The sequence below is a fragment of the Podarcis erhardii genome (assembly GCF_964252035.2).
Source record: "Podarcis erhardii genome assembly, chromosome: 8".
Lineage (NCBI taxonomy): Eukaryota > Metazoa > Chordata > Lepidosauria > Squamata > Lacertidae > Podarcis > Podarcis erhardii.
The window spans coordinates 23,462,144-23,486,041 of NC_138499.1; the positions used below are offsets into that span (position 1 = coordinate 23,462,144).

The 23,898-nt window shown below is 42.2% G+C and overlaps 1 protein-coding gene and 1 long non-coding RNA gene across 4 annotated transcripts in view; one reads left to right on the forward strand and one right to left on the reverse strand.

Moving 5' to 3' along the window:
• Positions 1–9,082, reverse strand: part of GRHL2 (grainyhead like transcription factor 2) — a 74,094-nt gene extending 65,012 nt beyond the window's left edge. The window contains exon 1 of one of the 2 annotated variants that reach the window (XM_081874327.1): positions 8,916–9,082. In XM_081874327.1, coding sequence (XP_081730453.1) covers positions 8,916–8,935 — 20 coding nt within the window. In that variant the 5' untranslated portion in view covers positions 8,936–9,082. The remainder of the gene's footprint in view (positions 1–8,915) is intronic. The other variant, XM_081874326.1, reaches the window with a different exon arrangement.
• Positions 9,083–9,286: 204 nt separating this feature from the next.
• Positions 9,287–23,892, forward strand: LOC309349077. Of its 2 annotated transcripts, none has more exons than XR_014159671.1 (3): positions 9,287–9,419; positions 21,512–22,513; positions 22,805–23,892. It is a non-coding gene; the product is annotated as an uncharacterized lncRNA (long non-coding RNA). The 2 variants fall into 2 exon arrangements; XR_014159672.1 differs by lacking the exon at positions 9,287–9,419 and adding an exon at positions 17,894–18,024 and having other exon boundaries at positions 22,805–23,729.
• Positions 23,893–23,898: the final 6 nt, after the last annotated feature.

Consider the following 23,898-nt stretch of genomic DNA (forward strand, 5'->3'; position numbering starts at 1 on the left):
CGACTATGGGGATTGGAATAAAGAGTGCCTGCACTTCAGAATTAACCACAACACCTTGCTAACCTTGCATTTCCAAATTCTTTCCCCACCCCGGCTTTGTTGCCTGCTTACCTCTAGCCCTGCTAAATTGTAAGTTCCTCTAGGCAGGGATCCATCCCCCCCGCCTTGTGTTACTCGGTAAATCACTGTGTAAAGTGACAAAGATTTAAAAAATGATTTCTTGCGATTTTGAGAAAAAACACTGTGCTGTGCTGTGCTTCCTGGGGCTGATGGGAATGGTTGTCCAAAACGTTTGGAGGGCACCAGGTTGTCAAGCGCCAGGTTGTCAAGTGCTGCTGTGCAACAGCATTCTCCAACATTTAGTCCACCAGTGTTGCTGGACTGCAGCCCCAGTCAACTAAGCCAGGTGTACTCCAACACCACCTAAGAATGGAGAATAGCACTCTGAGGTATATTAGTACATGGATCACATGCTACACTTGAGGCTGTGGCAAGACTCCAGCTTCCCCCAGGAAGTACGGCAATGCTTAGGAGGCAGGGAAAACAGTACTTTGAGTTTAGATCATGGGTAGACAGACTAAGGCCCGGGGGCCGGATCTGGCCCAATCGCCTTCTAAATCCGGCCTGCAGGCGGTCCAGGAATCAGCGTGTTTTTACATGAGTAGAATGGGTCCTTTTATTTAAAATGCATCTCTGGGTTATTTGTGGGGCATAGGAATTCGTTCATTCCCTCCCCCCCCAAAAAAAACACAGTGGTACCTCTGGTTACGTACTTAATTCGTTCCAAAGGTCCGTTCTTAACCTGAAACTGTTCTTAACCTGAAGAAGCACTTTAGCTAATGGGGCCGGCCGCTGCTACTGCGCCGCCGCCACGCGATTTCTGTTCTCATCCTGAAGCAAAGTTCTTAAGCCGAGGTATTATTTCTGGGTTAGCGGAGTCTGTAACCTGAAGCGTATGTAACCTGAAGTTTATGTAACCTGAGGTACCACTGTATAGTCCGGCCCCCCACAAGGTCTGAGGGACAGTAGACCAGCCCCCTGCTGAAAAAGTTTGCTGACCCCTGGTTTAGATGATGGTTTGTATTAGACTACCCAGCAGCAAGTCTTTGTAGCCTAGCAGCAAGCCTTGCAAGTGTCACACATGATAAAGTGTGAATGACACCTGCAAATCTCTTTGCCTAGAAGCGGCCAAAGTGCAGGAATCATCTCTGCTCCCTTCTCACCCCTGCTTTAGCACTAACTTTGCTCGCCTGCTGAAGTCAGGTTTAAATCGTTTAAAACTGCAAAAGGAATTCAGGCGAGACAGCTTTTAGACTGCAGGGCTCCGATGAAGGAGATACCGTCAAAATAGCTCCAGGGACAAAGCCATGTTTCCTTATCCGAATAGTGACAGAATAGAAATCCTTTCTCGAGGGTTAGAAGGTTTCTCTGTGCTTTCCAGGCTTGTCTTTTAAGCTTGGGAAATTGGGAAACATCTAGAATGCACTGTTTTAAAGTTTGAACTATTTTTGTTTCTGTGTGCGTGGGGGCAGGGATTATGTTTCTTGTTTTAAAACCTCTGGGCCAGAAATGTACTTCTTCACACAAGGAAGTGGGGCTATAAATATTTATTGGAGATTAAATATAGTGGGGAAGCCACCCAAATACGAGCAATTTCAAGCAATCATCTTCAGTGAACCCCAGTAAAGTTGCGAGACCCAAGCAAGACAAGCTTTGTTGTAGCAGCTTAAATTCCACTCAAACTGAATACACATAAAAAACTAGAAAAAACGTAAGGAAAAGTTGGACCCTCCTACTTAAAATATGTACAGACAGATGATGCGTTTCAAAATGCCCTGGTTTCACATATTTTGTTTGTTGCGATTCTTTAAGCAGCCTTCCATTCATGCACCTTTCGCTGGTATTTTGGGCAAAACTGGGATCTGAATAAAGCAGGGCTTCCAATTTCAGTCGCACTAGCATCCCAACTCAAACCATCATCCTCATCCCCATAATCTATTGTCACTATTTATTGATTACATTTATATCCAAGAAGCTCAAGGTGGAGTAATTGGTTCTCTTCCACATTTCATTCTCCCGACAACACCTTGAGATAGGTGAAACTGAGAGAGTGCGACTGGCCCAAGGTCACCCAGTAAGTTTCATGGTTGATCAGGGATTTAATGGTTTCATGGTTGACCAGACCAACACTCTAACCACTACACCACACTGGCTCCAACTAGCAACACAAAATTATGGAAGTTTGGTCAGGGGTTCCACTGTGTTCAGTGGGGCCAACTACCTAGTAAGCGTGTCTGAAGATATCGTGTCCCTGTTTTCCAGGGACAGTCCCAGATTTACAGAAGCCATCCCAGTTTCTGATTTGATCCCAGAAAGTCCCAGTTTTCCTTAGGACATCCCTATTTTCATCAGAGAAATGATCATTGGATAAATGTTTCATCAGAGAAATGTTGGAGTGCATGGAGTTTTCCGACCCCTAAGCCATCTGAAGGCAGCCCTGTATCGGGAAGGTTTTTTAAAAAATGTTTAATGTTTTTGTATATGTTGGAAGCCGTCCAGAGTGGCTGCGGCAACCCAGTCGGATGGGTGGGGTATAAACAGAAAAATTATTATTATTGTTGTTGTTGTTGTTGTTGTTGTTGAATAGGATGTCCCTATTTTCATCAGATAAATATTGGAGGGCATGCAAGCAGAGGTAACAGAAAGAAACACATATACTTCTATAGCAGATTCCTTCTTCCATGACCCTGCCCTTCCTCCACAGGTCTCCCCATATTGAAATTTCAGTGTTAAGTTCCCTGCAAAAGCTGTAAGAAGTTTCCAAATATCTGCAAAATACTACCTTTATTTGCCCTAGAACACAGGAGGTATATACAATTTTTGCTGTTTGAACTTTTCAAAATATTACATGAAAGAGAGTATAACATTTTGAAATGCTGATCTAAATCTCGCTCTGCAAAACCTTTTTCTGACCTCAGTGCTGGGCTCTTTTTTTTATCCTGCATTCATGTCTTCCAGTCTGTTTCCTACTGCCCTCAACCATCAACACTGACGCCTGGAGTATTTCATAATATACAAAGACAACCTCAATTAAACGGACGTGAACTGACATGACGGTAAGCTACTACTCTCTCTCTTTAAACATTCAGGATTCCACTCCTTCCCCACCCCAAATAAACGCTATAAAGAAAATGCTATTATTTGGATGAAAACAAAGATATGTTTTGTGCATGATACATTATAACAACACGGTTACCAACAAGACACAAAATATTTTCCTCTACATGGAAGCACACCACAGCACCAAACCTATCCCAGTTTTTCCCACTTAGAGGTAATTAAACATATATACCACATAGCACTATAGTTGCTCCCCTGCAGTATGTATTTATTTATTTATCTCTCTCAAGGGCAGTTCAAATGTACATAACATTTCCCTTCATGGGAGAATTTAAAAAATAATTCTCATGGAGGAATTACTATTACAGTATTATGGAAACATTCAAACTGATTTGGAAAACCGTGGTAGCCTTGCAGCAAAGATTCCCAAGCAGGATATTCAATTCCCACTAGCTTCTGGTATTGGATTCTTCCCCCCACCGCAGTAATTCCACGTGAATTAAAATTCCAGCACAGTCTTCTACTCCCTTGCACATATCAAGAGAGCAAGTGTGATCTATTGGATCAAAATCTGGACATGAATTTGGGCACGGTGCCGCTAAAGTTAAGCACTTGTAAATCTCATTCAATGGAAGAGAATTAAGTACACGCTTAACTTCTAATTTCTTTAAAAGTTTGCTTACTTCAACTGTGCAAGTTTTAAAGAGACATTGACTGTGATTGCAAACTTGTGGAATGAAGTACAGAAGAAGGGGAAAAAGCAAATCCAGAAAGGAGAAAATGCTGCACAAAGGCTTCCATCCTTATGCTGATTTAAGAGCAAACAAGTCAGTATAAGAGCCCATTACAGACCCGCCCTCATTCTGTTTTTCTTTCATGCTTTTCATCCATGAGGTCACCAAATTCTATTGACTTTCCTACTTTTAATTTGGCTTTCAGTTCAAAACAATCAAGCCACTAGGAGACGCAAATTCAGAAACCTCTAGCCAGTCTTATCTTATATACCTTCAAGCTGTCTTTTAACAAACAATACTCCTCCCACCCCGGATTGGCCAAAGACATCTTGGCACCTGACACAGACCCCCAAATAGCTACCCGTCAGCTAAAAAGGGGTCAGGGAAGATCTGCACCAGGAACAAGGGGGTAAGAAGGTTCGACATCAGGAACTGCTGCTCTGGTGGGACCCTTCACCTTGCCTCATGGGCAGGCTGGCCCTGCTCCCAACCCCAAATAAATGAAACCCCTTCTTGAGATGATTGCCCCTCTGTCCAGGATATCACAACTGCATGGTACAAAATGTGCACCCCTCAGGTCCTAACACAATGTAATGGTTTCCACTATACCCTATATACAACCATGCCATGCTCGCCTATAAAAATAATGACGTTCATATTGCACATGGTGCTTTGCAAAGCATGAGAGCAGGTCCCTGCCCCAAGGAGCTCACAATCGAAAATTCAACACAGAGAAATCAACAGAGGAGGGCAAAGGAGTATGCAGTTGCTTCAGCTGCATGTGACGAGATTTAGTTACACGGGCATTATGGGATTATGCCAAAAGCTTTGTGGAAAAGGTGGGTTTTGAGAAGGGATTCCAACGGGGCTTTTTTTCAGCCGGAACTCACCAGAACTCAGTTCCGGCACCTCTCAGGTGGGTGCCCTTGCCATCCAAAGCGAACAATGGAGGCGTTCATGTTGAGTTCCGGGGCCTCTTTTTCTAGAAAAAAACAGCACTGTATACACCTTAGTCGTCATCCCCCCACCGTTTTTCTAAACTACTGACCCCCAAATCTTGCAACCCTTCCTTATAGGAGAGTTGTGCCAGCACACTGATCATTTCCACCACTCTTTTCTACAGCTGCAGGATCTGTCCATGTTCAGGATGAAAGATACCTACTTCCTTGTCCTGCAACCTTTGCCAAAATATGTTGATTACGTTATCTTTCTATTGAATATATCCATTCTCTTCCATTCTCACAGTCTACTCAGAACAAGAATGATGACGAACCCATCTTCTCAGATTGTCACTTAGGGCCAATTTGTACAATTTATTTTTTTCTGGCAGGGCTCTTTGCCTTTCACAGCGGTAGGAGAAGCAGAAATTCAGCAAGCGAAGCTTCTACCAGCATACGGATGTAAAGCACATGCAGATGCCCTGCAGAACATTCAAAACTTTAAAATAAATCTGACATGTACCTTAAAGTGCCACAGTATTCCTTGTAGGTTTTTTGCTACAACAGACTAACATAGGTAGCCCCTTTGATGCAGCAATGGGAAATTCACCTGTCATGCAGGTGTTAAGGTTTGAAGCTTTCCCTAAAAAACAAATTGGCAATGCCATTGCAACTCAATGCACACCTAAATGTATTTGATGGTATTCAACCCATGTGGTGAAATTGTCCAGTAACAACTGGCATTCACTCATCAGCACTCAGTAAGGTTTATACACCTTTACCTTGCATCACAGTGTAGGGATGGGCAAACTGGACAGTGACATCAGAAAGCCACCTCTTCATGCAGTCAGGTTGAATGATCCACTCAAGCAGCCTATCTACATGAAAAGAGTTGTGTAAATCAGCCTTTGTTCTCATCCCTCTGTTCCTCAGCTCTCTAGCGGTTCTTTCTGTATATTTTCCAAGAGGTGAAAAAAGGCCAATAAACATCATGGGGGGGGGGAGCAGTGCAGAAAAAATAGCTTTCACAAAACTAATGAGTGCAATCACTTTGAAAGATATCACAAAATAATGCATATTATATTCTTAGACTGTGGCTTTTCAAGTAGTGCATAAGACAAGAGAATTAACAAGCAAATTCTGAAGACCTTTTCAAGAGACAAATACATATGATAATTGAACTAAATTCCCCCCCCCCATCCAATCCACCCATAGGCATAGCCAAGGGAGGGCAGGGAGGCAGCTGCTCCCTAAATCAATCAAAATCAATACAAATCAATACAAATATGAGGTTCTGCCCCCCCCAACAAAAGCCTGCCCCCCAACAAAACTCCTGGCTACAGCCATGAATCCACCGCTTAAATAGTTGTGCCTTGACATATGGCTTCAAGATCTGCTGTGAGTGCGGACATAGCAATGTCTATACTCTACCTAACTTCATTTCCCTGCATCCTTACAAGTTCAATGTAGCTGTACCAGAGTGCAAAAGAAGCTGATGTTTAATTCAGAAGCCTTTCAAGATGCTTCCAGTGAATAAGATGATGGAAGAAAATGTGGTATCCATCATACAAAGACTAAGAATCTCTACTGGTACAACCAACCTGGAATAGGTGACAGTGAGCATAGTGATGTAAAAATCATCACGTGAGATTTTTATTTTTACCACTTTTTTCAGTATAGTAATATGTAAAGAATTCTATGTGTCTTACCGCACATGCAAATAATTATAAATACTTGATGGCCTAACTGAAAACATTTAGCACCTTCATGAAGTTAAAAAAACAACAACATTTCTCTAATAAAGAAGTATTCAAATCTTTGTATCAATTCTTACATCAAGTAAATGACAACTCCTTAATGGTAATATATGTCTGGCAGACCAATCCTGTGCACAATTATCCAGAAAGTCCCACAAACGCAGTGGGTTATAGTACCAAGTTAAGTAATCAAGGATAATGCAGCCTAAATGCTACACAAATTAAGTTTTGGCACTAGACCAAAATGTGTATCATGAATATATTAATCTCCATAGCCATAGTCACAGAGGGTGAAATGCACTATACTGTATTTCAAAAAACAAACCAGCCTACACCTGTTTCTTTCCTTCTACCAAAAAGAGTAGAATGTTCAAAACTCTCAATACATTTTGACTGACTCACATTTGAGCACATTTCAGATATGCACGTTCCAGATACTGATCAAAATCCTTATTTTAAATTATTGTCCCTCATACCAGAACGTAAGGGACACAGCTTATTTTGTAACACAAAAGTACCACAGACAAAAACCATCAACTTCCAGTTGTCCCAAGGGGTGATGAAACTGTATACCTCTTCATTCTGTATTATGAAACCAAAATTACCATCACCTTTCAGCTCACAATCTCTAACACAATTTAGTCGGTACCATGTATTGAAATGCACACTTGAACAACCTTCTTATGGAGTTCTTTAAAAACTGACAGTGCAACAAAATGCAGTTGAGTGGTCGTAATACACCAATTTATTTTGAAACTTTGACCATACACAAGTAAATTCCCCAACACAAACATTGGGCAGAGGGGGTACAATACAGTTATTTTCTTGTTACAAAACTTCATGTGCCTCGGCTCTCAACCCAGCCAGTCTCCCCCAACCTAACAACCTCCTCATGTTAGAGATTTGTCAGATACCGCACCCTCTGTCTGTGGTCAGAACCACCACTTTGCTTAATAACACCCTCCCTCTTTTCTTCCTCCCTCTTTCCAGATGTGTGTTGTAGGTCAGCCTAGGCCACAGCTCCAGTGAGGGACTTTCTTCCCACTGTACATGTGTGTGTGTAGCAGGGAGGTGAACAAGCTCAGAAGAACAATTCAAGGTAAATATATATCTATACTACTCCAGATCTTAAGTTCCAGCCCACTGCAAGGTGCTGGCCTCTCCTTTGCATCAAGAGCATGATCTGATCTGAAGTCACCAGTAAGAAAGGAGCCAGCAATGTCCGCTGAAAAGGAAAAATAATACAATTGGGGTGGAGGAGGAGAAGCGGCCTATGAAAAACTTCCTATCTTTCCTCACTTTGCACATGCAGGTAAGCAGGAACAGGCAAGAGGCTAAAGGAGAAGTAACTAGATGAAGCCAATCTACAGTGTGTACACACACACATGCACACACTAGTCCCAGGATCATGATGTCCTTCACAGTTGCTATGTTAAAGTTCAAGGAAGCTTTTATGCTAACGCTACTTGGATTTGTTTTAAACTTCCTTAAGCACTAGGCTGCCATGCTTATTTCAAGGTGTCCTTATCTTATGATTTCCCTAACCATTCCAACTTCTTTAATCAAGACCCACTATGTACGAATCACAAGTGTGCTGGCTTTTAAGGAAGAGAACTTTACAGAAGTTTTCATCTGGTGTAGAAACCCTCAATGTCATGCTGATTGGGATTTTTCCCCTTTTTTTAATGACAAGCAATCTGTTGAAAAACGGAGACAAAACTTTTGCATGAAATCACTTCCTCTTACTGCGTATGGGAGAACAAGACACACGGTCATTTTTCCTATGCACCCTTCGACAATGCAGTTATTTTATGATATTTTCACACACACACACCCAAGAAAAAGAGTGGCTTGGAATAAAATGATTTCAATGAGCTCCATCTTCTACTTCTTTCTGTCCCACAACACAGGTACAGAAGTGCCAAGAGAAGGGGAAGAAGATGGCCGTGTTTCTGATCCGGTATATAAAAGCTCTTTTGTTGCATTCACACACAAAAGCCAAGAATCACTTTTCATCTCTAGGCCCTGAAGGAAAGGGAAGAAATTGCAAAAAGCAGCAGCAAAGTTCTCCCAAAAGTTTGTGAAGGGACATTGGGAGTTCAGAACGAACAACAATCAATAAATAAAAAAGATTGGAAAAGGAATGGGGAAAGCAAGGTGAAATCCAGCAGTTCTCCTGTGGGTGCAATTTATACAATGCCTTGTATAAAAGAGGAAATGTAATCCCAGTAGGTCCACCACCGAGATTGCTTTTTTTTTTTCTCCTTCCCCTTTCTTTTTAAGGGGGGGTTAAAAAAAGAAAACACAACCAACCAGTTGATCCGTTCAGGAGCAGCAAAAGTAGCAAGCTGGCTGTGATCACTTACTTGTCCGTCTCTTGTGACATGTTTGATCCAATGAACTCTCTCCCCTTTTCCAGATGCCTCAGTCTCTCTGGTGAAACTGGACTTTCAAGTCTGTGCAGGTAAAGGTGTGTGTGTGCGCGCGTGAGCGAGCGAGCGAGAGAGAGCAAGCGAGCGCCCGGGACGGCAGAACCAGAGCTACTGGTAATTCTGCTTTTCTTCCCCCCCTCTTACTTCTCCCTCAGCCAGCCGCGGAGGTAGGAGTGGGACAGGTAAAGCCCCCTTCTGCCCGCCCCTCGCATGTGAAAAGGAGACTGGCTAGGCTCGCCTGCCTGCCCGCCCGCCCTCCCTCTGCCGTTTAGGGCACCGCGCCGGGAAGCAACAAAAACCCAAAGGCGCCTACAGGTAAACTTTCCCAAGAGGACTTGGATTCTTTCACTGAAGGATACAAGGCAAGAGGGACGAGCTGCGAGCTGATTGGGCCGAGCGGGGCCTCAGGTGAGCAGCCATTGGAAGAGGCGCGCTCAGGTAAGGCCCTTCGCTTAGAACGCCGAGCGAAGCCGCCTCGTTGGGAAAGCGGCGCCGGAATGGTTGAGGGAGAGCGCTAGCTGCAGGCTCAGAGGCGGGCTGCGTGCGGGAGCCATGCCGGGGCACGCGAGGCCTGGCCGGCTGGAGAAGGCTCTCGGGGCCGCGCTGGGTGCTTGACGACGCTCGAGGGGAGGCCGTGGTGGCGGTGGGAGGGGAATAAAGGGGCGCAAGGGCGCCTTTGAGATACCTGTGCGAAGAAAGCCCTCGTGAGCGTGAGGCAAAGAGCGGGGCTTAGAGGCCCTCGCGAACTCTGCCTTGGCTTGGGCCCGTTTTCTCGGAGCCCAGCAGCCGCCTCCGCCACCCTCGCCCAGCCACGGGGAGGGAGGAAAATTGCCGACCAACGTGGAATCTACCGAGAAGACCGCAGCTGACCACCATCTCGCTTATGGACCTATGCAAGAGGGGTTGTGGGACAGAAACAGCCGGGCCTAAAGCGCCTTTCTTCCACAAGTCGTTACTTCCTTGTAATTTGGGACTTAGATTTGCAGGCCTGCCCAGGGCCATAAAAGGCTCCAATGAATACTTCTGCTCAGCTCTAAATCTCATTTTGTATGGAGTGGCATGCTTTGGGCTGCTAAAGCCAGGGAAGAGAAAAGGAAGCCAATCTCATTTCCCCCTATTCTTGAGTTTCTCCCAGGCTAAGAGAGAATTGAATTTATTGCATCTCTCTCTCTTCCTCTCGCAATTTCAGTAACGTTTTAGTTGGTACTCACTAAGCTCCGAGGTTATGGATATGTGGCTGAAATATTATTTGAAACATCTATATCCTGCCTTACTGCCGGACAACAAGCTTCCAGTGTGGCAGACAATAAGTGAAAATCAATGCACAACACAACTTTAAAGGTAGTGTTGACATATGAAGGAAAATGCCCACTCCCCAAGGGTTTTGATTCTTACTCTGCACCTGTCTGCCTTCAAGAGTATTCACTAAATGCGCATCTCTTATTTGTAAATGTTTTCATGACTTGCCAATGAAATACAGAGTTCCCCCACATTTTTTTTTCTCCAAGAGAGGCAATTTTGTTCTGGCTATATCAGCCTTCTCTTCAGGCAGAGGCTTGGCAGTCAGCAATTCAGCCTGCAATTCTGTGCCTGCTTATTTGGGATTAAGCCAATTTGAATGCAGTGAGACTTGCCTTTCAGGAAAACATGGATAGGTTTAGGGTGCATTTATTGTAAATAGTCACTAACTAGCTCACTGATCTGTGGTGCATAAAGATAGGCAACCAAGATAGGGAAGGCATTATAAACTTAATGAGAAAGAGGGTTTTGTTCCAGACTGTTTGCTGATGTGCCACAAATGACACAAACAGGTATTCTTTATTAGGTGGGCTTGTAAAAATGTGGACTGTTAACTTTTATGGTCCGGCTAGCAAAGCAGAAGTATTTATGAAATTTACCACCCAAAAATGTGCTAGTGGTCACTGGTTGGATTTTTTTTTTTAAAAAAGGATTAGACAACATAGTGGGAATAGCCTTGTAATTTGGGGGTTAAATAGAAACTAGTGGAACTTCAGTTTATAGACACAGTTTACTTCTGAGTACCAAACACTGGGGCCAAACAAATGGGGACAAAGGATTGCATGCTAATCCTACTCAAAGTAGACCAATTGAAATTGGTAAACCTAACTCATGCCCATTAACTTCAATGCGTCTACTGTGACCAGGACTAGCATTGGCTCCCATTCATGGTACTAATTTGGGTGGCTTTTTGGCCTGGTCTAGCAAATGTTAATGTGTTTTTAAATAAAATTAAACTTTAATTCCAAACATGTTTTATTTGGAAGTGAGATCTGTTGAATTCAGTAAAACATGTTTCCAAATAATGTGAGTTTAGGATCACAGCCTAACACCCTAATCTTAAACACATGTGGATGAAAGTCCCATTGAAATTTAGGTTCCATCTGCTGCTTGACTTTAAATACTTGTTGATTCATGCTTCAAGTTGTAAATCAAGAAAAGCTGTACAGTGCAACTTTCCTTTCCAGAAGTCTACCACATCCCTGTAACTTTTTTTTATTATCTGCCACTGAACCTGCTGCTCAGTAAAGTAAACATTTTCTCACCGGAGTGAGTGCTGCAAGAGATCAAACTAGTAGAGTAAGTCTGCAGTCCTGTGCATGCTTCAGGTGGGAGTAAGCACCAATAAAGAGAGCAGGACTTGCTTAGGAACAGGTTGCACAAATTTTATTTACTCTTCTGGTTCACAATCATTTCTCATACTTTCACTTTGGCTAGCTTCTTCATCAAACATCTGTAGCTGCTGTCACATTGCTTTGTTGAAAGGAAACAAGTTAAAAGGCAACTGTCTTTACACATCAGCCTACTTTATGTGTGCATATTTTGCTCCATTTAGTAATGGTATTGTTTGGACTTGCCAGTTGAGGACAGAGAATCAGGTATTCAAATGAGGTTTAACTAAGGTTACAGATTATACTTATAATTATAAGCACCTAAAATTATGTGTTATGAAAACTGCTAAAACAAATCTATGGGATAACAGGTGCTAATGGCTTGTGCTTGTATCAAAGCAATGCTGTTAACAAGTTCAATGCAAAAGAGCAGATGTTTGATGTTGCATTGTCTTAGTGCTGGGGGAGGCTTATCATGTGTTTGCACGTATGATAGCTTTTGTGCCAGATTTCAGTTAGGAGCACCAGACACAAAGCCAGCTGCTAATTTTGCAACAGGTAGCACTTACTGTTAATCCTTCCTACATCTTAAAACTTAGCAACCGTCTTTCTTTATTATTAGGGACTTCTGTGACTCATTATGTCCAAGAAGGGCGCTCTCTCTCTCTCTCTCTCTCTCTCTCTTTCTTTCTTTCTTTCTTTCTCAGATGCATTGCAGGGAGTTGGACTAGATGACCCTCTGAGTCCCTTCCAATCCTATGATTCTATGTAAGCTTGACTTAGTTTCTCCAGTCATATGATCCTTGGTAACTCCTGCTTTCAGGCCTTGTGGCACTCATAAATAAACCTGGGGGATGGGAGAATTATGTAGCTGCTTCTGACTTGGGGAAGGGCAAAATGTCACATTTTAGGATTTGATCAAAGCATATTTACATAATTGGTTTAGATATTACTGACTTTCTGTCTCATCCTAAAATGTTTACACAGAAATAAAACCCCATTGAGCATTTCCTAGTAAATGGATTTATGACTACAGTGTTGCTCTGTTGACTTTTGTTGTCCCCATATGCCTAATCAAATACAGTCAAGTATCAAGGGAACGTAGCCAATATTTTTTTTAGTTCAGGAAGAACCACTCTATTACAGTGGAAACACTACCATTATTGTTGGTTTCTTCTGCTTTTATATTGGATGAAATTGGCTTTCTCAGTGTAAGAAGTAGAATATATAAGCATTAGCTTTAAAGATTGCCCTTTATGGCAAATTGCTACCTGCATTTATTTAATGAAAGCAGCTGTATATAGAATGTGAAGACTAAAAAGTGGAAATGCATTTTGGTCATAGATATGAGCCGAGGTATCAGGAAGGCTAAAAAAAAAAATCATGCTAAAAAATATGCTAAAAGGGAGGAAGGCATAGAAAGCATCAGGCCTCCTCTAGTCAGACCGTCCCTCCCATCTCCCTCCCCCAGAACCAACAGACACCATGGTGGATGCTCTTTAACTGCACTCTCGACACAATCTGAATTTTTCAAGCTTCTTCTTTTTTAACTGAGTAAATCCTTTAAATGCTTTGTCAATAAACAATGACGCTATTGAAGGATTTGCTTCCTTATTCCAGTAAAGAAAGCAAACACCTCAGAATAAACATGCTTATGTTTACACTTTCCACAATTCTTCTGCCTCTACGTTCTATTATACGTTTTAATTTCCCAGGATTTCTTGCTTGGTTCATGTAAATGCTTTGTTTCTCCAACACATAAAATTAGTTTGATACATTTCTAACCTACAGATATTCTACACATATGTTTTTAGTCTACTTAATTAAACAGGTGGGCAAAGCGATCCTAACCCCCAGTCTACACTGCTGGAGGGTACTAAGATGCAGCAGAAGTTTCTTCTGCTGTAGACACCCCCACTGCAACCACCAACAGCACAGCCTGTTGACAGGCCACCAGCCAGTAGAAGGCCCCTAAATATACCAGGGCAGCCAGTTACAGTGGTACCTTGGGTTACATATGCTTCAGGTTACAGACTCCGCTAACCCAGAAATATTACCTTGGGTTAAGAACTTTGCTTCAGGATGAGAACAGGAATCGTGCAGCAGCAGCACGGTGGCAGCAGGAGGCCCCATTAGCTAAAGTGGTGCCTCAGGTTAAGAACAGTTTCAGGTTAAGAACAGATCTCCAGAACGAATTAAATTCTTAACCCAAGGTACCACTGTATTTGCTGGATCCTGCCAGAGAACTGCCTAATCTAGATAGTCCTAGTACTCCCATCCATCACATTTAGTTAAGTAGGGGAGCAATCCCAGCACCACGAATTTGAATGCCTTACAGTCACACTGACTAGGACAGAAGGTATGTGGGCGAGGTCTTAATGCTTCAAGTCTCATAATGCAGTTGATGTGCATATAAATCTGTGCACCACATTGATTTCAATAGCCTTTCAATCTGGAATGAGCTGCTGCAAGTTGTACAAATTTGGCAAAACTTGTTTGCCACTGCAACAGCCCATGTGTGAGACAGCAAGCATGATGCCTTACTGGCAAGACATAATTTGTCTGCTGTCAAGTATGTCATACCCATGAGTTTTAGAATTATTTTCTCTAGTCAGATAACAGACAAAGAAGCATACTGGTCCAGCTTTGAGCTTACAACATTGCCAGGTGTTTCATGAATTGTTCGGTTCTTTATTTGTGTCTGTGTGGGTAATATTTGCAGTGGCCAAGAGCGTTTGTGGTGATTCAAGCTTGCATCTTCTTTTTTTATTATTTACTTCATTTCCATCTCGCTCTTTTGCCATAGAGCTTAAAGGTTACACATGGGTTTCTTAACTCACCTGCCCCCAAACTTCATCTTCACAGTAATCGTTTGGAGAAGGTTAGGCTAACCAACTGTGTAGCTTTGGGATGCAGTTGGGGGAGTTCTTTGTTTGAAAGCACTCGCATGTCAAAAGTCTCCATTAACATGGACAGTTAGAAGGTTTCTAGCCTAAATTTGCATCCTGCTATATTAGCTTCTGCATACAAACCTATTTTTCTATTTAAATAATGGGGGCTTATTTAATTTATTCATAAGACTTCAGCAAAGCTTCCAGGGCAGTTTACGAAAAGAAGATAAAATTCCTATAGTTCCATCTCAGCTCGAAAGTGATAGCGGGAAAGATTCCTGAGTAGCTGATGTAAACTATACAGATTCTTATTCGCCTTTTTAAGAGGGGAATGATTTCCGATGGGAAATACTCACAAACCTTTAGGCAAAATTAAGGGGGGGGGGTGTGCTCAAACCACATGACAAATGATGAGAAAAACTGCTTGATTCTTTTTTAAGACAACACTTAAAAGGGCTTGGTCATAATTTTCTTGGAAATTGCTTTCCAGCTATAGTTAACAATAGCCTGACACTAAGTTTAGAAGTCAAAGTGCCTCTGGCCTCAGTTGAATATTGTTTCAGCCATCTGGAAAGATAAGCTGCCTGCATGGCATACAAATGGGAAATGAAGCTATGCTGGGAGAGATGACGTAGATAAGACCGCACTGTAGGAACATGGGGTCCTTGGTAAACATAGTGATAAATGCACCATGTGTCTGTTGTTGGTTGGGCAGAGCTGAACTGCTTATAGTAGACTGTTAGCAAATTACACCATCATCTAGCATTAGGATGTTCTGCACTGCAGTCTGTTGAGAGTGTTTGTCCATGGCTGTGTCTTTAGGCTTGTCCACACTTCACTTGTCCTGTGTCTGGAAAGCATGGAATCAATAGGTTTTCATTTTTGTCCCATGCTTTATAGGCACAGGTCCAAGAGGTTTTCTGTTTCCCCCACTGCTTTCTCCTGGAAATCCCACAAACATCAATTCGTAGAAAACCCAGTTGATGTTTACTCCAATTCAGTGGTAAAGAGCGGCTTTTCCCAGGGGAAAGGGGCAGGACAAGTGGAAACGTGAATGGCCTCATTCGCTGTAAAGGCCGTGTGTGTGGAAAACATGTGCATATTTGTTTCTACTTTCAACTGTGCTTGGATCAATCTCTTCTTGGAATTTCCATGCATGAACAAGATGTGTTCCTTCACTATTTACATAACATTGCCTTCTGGCTGTCATCCAGAGACAGTCAATTTCTCCTCTGTTTTTATATTACTTTTGTTGAAGATAAATTCTGAAGTCTGCCTCTCAGGTAAGTGTACTTCATATTGAGGTGTCAGTAGTTTTAAAGACATAGCTCCCTGTTTTATATGCTATGCAAATGCACTTTAGGAGCATATTATTCCTACTGCCTTCAAGCGACCACTTGAGTATGGCAAATGAAGTCATTGGCATACTCTGGAATTGGCATACTCTGGAAACAGCAATGTTTACTGTTAGTCTCCTCTGAAAATCTGTAAGATGAAATTGTATTTGAAGGATTGATGTTTTTATTATGTTTTTAGATATGTTGTAAGCCACCCAGAGTGGCTGGGGTATAATAAAATTATTAATGTTATTATTGTTATTGTTATTACAGTGGTACCTTGGTTCTCAAACTTAATCCATTCCGGAAGTCTGTTTCAAAACCAAAGCGTTCCAAAACCAAGACGTACTTTACCATAGAAAGTAAAGCAAAACAGATTAATCTGTTCCAGACTTTTAAAAACAATTTAACATGAACTTTACTATCTAACGAGACCATTGATCCATAAAATGAAAGCAATAATCAAAGTAGTGTACTATAAAATAAATAAGACAGTACTGTAGATGATAAAAATAAAAATTATTTTTTTTTTCTTACCTGCACTGATGATAGTCATTGTTTGGATGGGGGGCTTTTACCCATTTCCGCAGTCACACAATCAACCAACTGACCAATCAGTAGCTGAACAAGTGTTGTGATGCTAATTGGCAAGTCACAAAATGATGCCTTGCTGATGTGTGGGAATTTCATTCTGTGGGCTTAGTCACTAATTAGTGGCTGACAGTTGACTGCACCTCTCCCAGTCCCCACCTAAACCAAGCTTAGCACACTCAGAGAGGCCCCATGCGATCCAATATTACCGTTGCTAAGAGCAATTAAGCAAATGCATTTTGGCAACAGAAAACTATAGTGTGATTGTGTGGATATTAAAAGTGGGTTGCAGTGCCCAAGTCGCAGAACAATGAACTATATATAATTAGATATGGTGCTAAATGTTTACACAGACATTTTGCAACTTCAAAACCATGGGGAATGTTCTGCAGTAGCAAAGAAGCCTGTTTGTCTGCAAATCCAAACAATTCTTCCTTCTCCCCCTGTTTTGTAGCTTTAGAATGAAGTAGAATATATAATACACACCAGAAGAATCTAAATCTGAAACTGGATTTTATCCAGAATAAGAAAAGAACATACAATCATAATTTTCAGCACCTGCTTAACACATTTTTGTTTAGGCAAGCCTATCCAGACACACAGATATTTATGTGCTTTCATCTCTTTTGCTTTTAATTACTTTTAAATGTTTTATTGACAATTTTAATATTATTGTAAGCCACTTAGAGGTTTTTATAAAATCAGGCAGCATATAAAATTTGTTAAATATGAATAGAACCCCTGTCTACAGTAGAATTACTGGTATTCCCTCACGCTTGAGTGATTGACCTCTAGTGTACATGGAAACTGGTGTGTGGCCTCATTTAAATGGGTCATTGGGTCTGCAGAAATGATCTGCAAGCTCAGGATTCCCTATCCCTCTCATTTTAATCAGATCGGCAGTCCCTTGTGCATGCTAGTATTTGAGGGGACGTGCCCTGGGGACATGCCTTTTTGATGTGCAAAAAGTGTGCAGATATGGGATGATAATTTTTAAATATGGCACCAGCCATGTAGGCCTGGGTGGGGAACCTCTGGCCCTCCAGATATTGTTGGACACCACCTCTCACCAACCTCAGCCAATGTGGCTAATGGTCAGGGATGATGGGAATTGCTGTCCAAGAATATCTAGAGAACAGCAGGTTCCCCACCCCTCATACTGACACTCCACGCCAGATCTTCTTTTCAGCATGCCCAGTAGTGCTTGTAAAATCAAGGCTTATTATGGGATTCACCCGGAGAAATGGGGAATTTGAAGAAATCCAGGCAACTTAATTCTACATTTGTCTGCTCAGCAAAAGCTGAGCATCTACATTTCCATACCCACATATAAAACCCTATCAGAATGACCTCTTAGGGTAGCTACTGAAGCATCACAAAAAGAGGAAATGTATCACCCCAAAATGAGAACAGAGTAGGACACAGATTTGCATAAATATTTTGATTTATATATATAGGTGCCAATTTAGAGAAGATTACTATAACTTACATAGAAATACAATATTTCTCACAAGAGTGAGGAAGATTGCGACTGGGTGATCCCTTTGCCAGCTCAGTCTGCTGCTCAGGTGCTAACTTCATGGGCAACATCAAGGTACCTGCTTTGTGGGTTTTGTTGTTGTTCTCTTAAACCAGACTTGAACCAGGCAGTCCTTCAGACAAAGAACTGCCCTTTTAAAAGGTAGGCTACATGGCCCCTTTAGATCCTATTTCAACAATACTAATTTAACCGAACTCTTGATTATCCAAGGATGGTGGTATCTGACTATTTGCACTGCCTCAAGATCTGTTGGATAAACACAGTTAAACAAACACATGACTAATTTAGTCTTCTCATGATGTACAAATACCAGCATAAGCATTCGTGGATCAAGGAAGGATGGTACAGCCATGTCTTAGCACTATACAAAATCCAAAAACTTGCTTTGTTTTTCCCAACTCTGCATGAAACAATTCATGTGTCAGCCTCTCTAGGTATGGCTATTGCTATGTCAGCAAAGATGATCTAAAATGTCATAGAGTGCTCTTTGTTTGAATGAAGCAAAGCAATCACCTGGATCCTCAGTAAAATGAGGGTGAAAAAAATATAGAAGAGATGTTGTTGTGTAATACCTGAGTAGGCATAATTGTGCCAGCATTAGGTGCTTTCCATCACGTTTGATGTTTTACAGTCTTGTCTGCTTTTCACAGTCTTAATTTAGTCCTCCTGCACCTTGTAAAAAGCACTCTACTGATCTCATATTGGGATAAAACGGGACCCAACTAAAGCATTATAGGGGTCCCTTAAGCCCAAGCAGCTCCTGCACATCTAGGGTGCAATTTAAATAACTCACGCAGATTTAACCTGGCCGTGGCATCTCTGATGGAATTGGCATCCATTCCTTCAGATCTCATGCTGATTGCATGGGGAAATGTCATGCAGTTGAAGTCCTGCCCACATCACAGAGCCATTGAGTATTCTCCCAGCCATGCAGGTGGCATTGTGAGGTACTTAGAGGCCCATGGTGCAAATTTGCATAAAATTTGCATATGCTAATTTATAGCTATAGATCCAGATTTACACTTTGGAGTGAATTAAGATGGTGGGTGACTGGTCTCACAAGCACTGTGCTTTGCAGTATGTCCAGGCCCACAGTAAGCAGTGTGTGTGTGTGTGTGTGTGTGTGTGTGTGTGTGTGTAGTTTTCTTTTAAGAAAGGAGGGAAGGGGCCACCTCTTTGGTATGCCCCTGCTTACAGATAAGTGGTTTTCAAATAGCTAGGAGACAAGCTAAAGCAGGGTTTCCCACATTTGTGTCTCACAGCTGTTTTTGGACTACAATTCCCATCATCCCTGCTAGCTAGGGATGATGGGAGTTGTAGTCCAAAAACAGCTGGAGTCACAAGTGTGGGAAACCCTGATCTAAAGAGTTCTGCACTCATAGTTTAAGAAATAAACCCATTGAGGCAGATTTGGGGAAGGGCAATAACCCAGTGGTAGAGCATGTAGGTCACAAGTTCAGTCCTGGCCTTTCCAAGTGGAGCTAAGAAGGACTCCTGTTTGATACCCTGGAAAACCACTGCCAGTCCTTGCAACTAATACTAGCTAGAGTGGCAATTAGGTCTCATTCTATCCAGTATTTCATTCGTTGCTTAACAAATACCACTGGCCTGCACTTAGACCTCATATACGTAATGCTTTATTTGACACTAAAGGAATTGTTGCCCTTATTTTTTGATGCACCTGCATTCAGAAGTGTATGCAGACCTTCATACAACGGGCCCACTTTGCTTCCCCTTAACTGCCAGGTACCACATTGCATTCCTGTTTTTAAAATGGAACAGAAAGCCAACTGCACAATAGCACACCTATTGCGTTAGTCTCCGTTTGGAAACCCACTTCTTCTGAGCAAGTCAATCCTGTTGTTCTGTTGCTTTCCGTCGGACAAGCCTGAACTGGAAGAAAGGAAAGAACAAGAAGTGCCTGTTCCACCTTTCCTAAATGCTGCTTTGTAGCAGAACTTGTTCAGCCGCAGGAAACCTGACAGATTTGCACCGCAGTGTCAGTGAATCAGACGGAGGAATCAGATGCTGGTCGTTCTAGCCGCAGCCATACAGACAATGAGCTTTGGTTTCAGAGAGGACTGTTATTATCATGCTTAGCAACCTGCTGCTCCTTTCTGGCAGGCTGTGGTCATGCCACGCTTCGCTGTAGGAATGATTGTGGGCAATTCCATTTTTGCCACAGCCTTCTCTTGCTACCACTCAAGAGTGCAGTTGCTTTAAAAAAACACACACACCCCAAAAAACAGCCCTGGTTAAATTCATATGTGGCCCTGCAGTGAGGTCAAAGGTTGGGAGGTTTAGGATTTCATGGGAACATGCCCTTGTTTGGACTTGGCCCAAGAGCTTAGTTTACCTGTTTGACAGGTAGCAATTAGAGAGTAATAGCTTGCCAAGCTGGAATGTCACTGCTGAGGCCCTTTGCTGAGGATCTGGTTTACCTGTTCAGCAGGTGTGGGCTGTAGGGCTCAGATAAGTATGTGCACACACAGCATTCCAGAGAATCAATTTTCTCTTAAAAGACACAGCCATGACTGCAGGGCACAAAAGGGCTGGGCTAACTCCCACTGGAAGATGGTTGGTTATTTGCACGGCAAAGAAGCAAAATAAATAGTGGCACAGAATATAAGCAAAGGCAAAAGACTGATGGCAGCACAAGGCTCTTTTCTCTCTTCCTCCTTTTTCTTCTTGTCTGGCAAGAAAAACAAATGTTTGTATAGTGAATGGAACAAATGGAAATCTCGGGGCACTTTTCACGTCCTACGCAGAGGATTTACATGGTACTTTCTTCTCCCCATCCTTCACGGATCTGTGAACATCTTCCCTGAGTGGAGTTTTGCAGGGGTGGTGTGATTTTGTCCTTCTGAGGACAAGGTCACAAAATTGAGCAGTTTAAATGGCATTGAAGGCGAGAGTTAAATTTCAAAATGTTTCTAATGCAAGAGTTAAGGTTGCTGTTGTTTTTAAAGTATCCCCTTTCTACTATTTTGATAACATTTTTATCCCATTTTCTCTCCAAGGGAACAAATATGTTTTTGCTCTTTTCATTTTATCCACACAAAATCCCTGTGTGGAAGGTTGGACTGAAAGTGACTAGCCCTTGGTCATTATGGCTGAGTGGAGATCTGAACCTGCTGATGAAGTAAGACATCTTGTCTTACAACGGATCTATCACCATTTCGTGTGCCGCAAAAATTCCAAGTTGAATGTCAAAAGGAAAATCTGAAGATGTGTGAAGTTTGAATACTGAAACTCTTCCAGATGTGGAATTCTGTGGCAGCTATTGTTGAAATCAGGTTCATCTAGAAATCCAAATCATGCACAAAAGCTAAATTTAGGGTTCTTTAATATGCACATGGTAGCTGCAGCAAGGAGAATGTATTTGCTTCTGTCTCAGAAAAAGTAACATGGCGAAGGCATTATGTTGGTCACACATCTCAATGCTATGAAGAGTAAAATACAAACAGATTAGAAGGACATATCATTTGCAAGATGCCTTTCCAATTGTTTTCTGCTACTGAAAATTCACATTTTCTTTCAGTGAGGATAGAATGACAGAAGTTCAGAACGAGTCCATATGGTGGCTGGAATATCCCATTTTCAACTTCAAAGACTGGAGAAGCTGCACAGTCAGTGTAAGCCAATGGTGAGATACTAATGGCCCTTCAAATATTGGTGGACTTCAAGGCCCATCAGTCACAGCCAACATAGCTAATGGTTAGAGATGGTGAGAGTCTAACAGGTTCTGGAAAGGCCACAGGTTCACCATTCCTGGTGTAAACAAACTGAGCAAATGAGGCTTTCATTTTTTCCGTGCAGATTCTCCGACTGGAATCCTAAGCAGGCATTTTTCTGGAACTGATTGGATTCAGATAACATGTTAGAGAATCCACATTCTGTTAGCAAGATGGTTGACTCAACCATACTGTCAGGCAAGAGATAGTACGTTGGGTCAGCGCAGTTTGACGCCTGCTCCCTGTGGAAGCTGCCAGTCCACCCTAGAATCTCCAAGAGACATTGCAGGTGTTGCGGAGTATCACTTTGTGTAGGGATGCACTTGCCTTACACTGCTGCTTTCTGTACCGCAACACCCTAGCTGGTGTGAAAGAGCCAAAGTCCCTACTACCTGGGAGATTTTGTTTCAACCGAAATGGCACAGCGAGGTGCTGCCAGGTTGTTTTGGAGTAGAGAGGAGTTATGAGACACCCCCACCACATGGCTTTCCTGATCAAAATTGTCACCACTGCAAACTGATGTTTGCAATTTGGGAGAACATTTTGGGGCAAACAGCAGCTTGCAGTTGGGTGCAAATTTGCCAGGGAAATGCACAGAGGGGAAATGTTAAAAATCCTTCTGCACCAGCTGTTCCTCCAAACAAATGCAACTGCATTTTCAATGTGTGCATTAACATCGGCAGAACTATTCCCTGTAATGTGATCTTCCCTGTAATGTGTAGTTTGAGCCATACAGTACAGTCATATACACGTTTGCTGAAAAGTAAACATGAGTTCAATGGGCATTACTCCTAATCCCAAGTACAGTGGTGCCCCGCAAGACGAATGCCTCGCAAGACAAAAAACCCGCTAGACGAAAGGGTTTTCCGTTTTTCAATGCGCTTCGCAAGACGAATTTCCCTATGGGCTTGCTCGCTCCCCCCCCCTTTTCTAAGCTGCTAAGCCGCTAATAGCCGCTAAGCCTCTAATAGCCGCTAAGCCGCTAATAGCGTTAATCCGCTAAGCCACTAATAGGGTTGCTTTGCAAGACGAAAAAACCGCTAGACGAAGAGACTTGCGGAACAGATTATTTTCGTCTTGCGAGGCACCACTGTATGTAGGAGTGTAGCCTAGCTCTTAGAGCTTGAGTTGAACTATATAACACAGTTACACAGGGAGGGAGGAATCCTGTTATGTTTTATAAATTGACATTTAAGAAGTGAAATGAACCACCAGTGCATTTAATATTGCCTCTCCAAAGCCACTTGAGACTTGGCTTCGCCTTTTAATTGCCTTAGAAGAAACCACAAGAGCAACTGTTTGCTTTATTTCACTACAGCAACTGGAGAAGAGACAATGTTCAATTGCTCGGGTGTTTTTCCTCTTCCAAAAATGCTTTCGAAAAAGAATGCTTTTAAGGCTTGCTTCATACGATACTTTTTGTACTTAGTTACTTCAAAGTCCCCTTCATGTATCACAATAGTCAAAGCTATTGCCTGGCTCAGTTATGAAAAGCACATAAATGTCTAATTTGGAACATATCCCTTCCAAATAAAGAACACAGTCCTTCCCCAGCAACAAATTACATAAGTGTGAAACCGCAAACCTCATGGTCTTCATAGATCAATTGTTCACATATTGTAATTTATTGACCAACCCAGACTGAAGGCTCAAGTTGGCTATGAAAACCAGCCCTAAGGTCTTCAGAGGAGGTCCTTCTCATAGTTTCACCATTGGAAGATACATCTTCTATGTGGAGATACAAGAAAAGGTCTTCTCAGTGATGGCCCCCTGGTTGTGGAGCCTCCTCCCCTCAGAACTATGTTGGGTACCTACTTTTCTTTCATTTTAGCACGAAGTAAAAGCCCATTTGTTTGCCCAGAAATTTGTAGGATATCAATTTAAGTCAGTTCATGCCTGGAAGTTGTAGACTGCTTTGTGACTTAAATGTAGTCTTTATGGTTTTCATTGTGCTTGTTTTATCTGTTCTGGTTACTACTACTACTACTGTACTATTACGACTACTAATAATAATAAATTTTATTATTTGTACCCCACCAATCTGTCTGGGTTGCTGCAGCCATTCTGGACAGCTTCCAATAAAATATAAAAAACACATCAAACATAAAAAATATTAAAATTCAGTGGACTCTTTAACTGAGGTTTTTTTATAAAATTGACCTGTGTTTTAGTTACAATTGTGCTCCAACCTGAG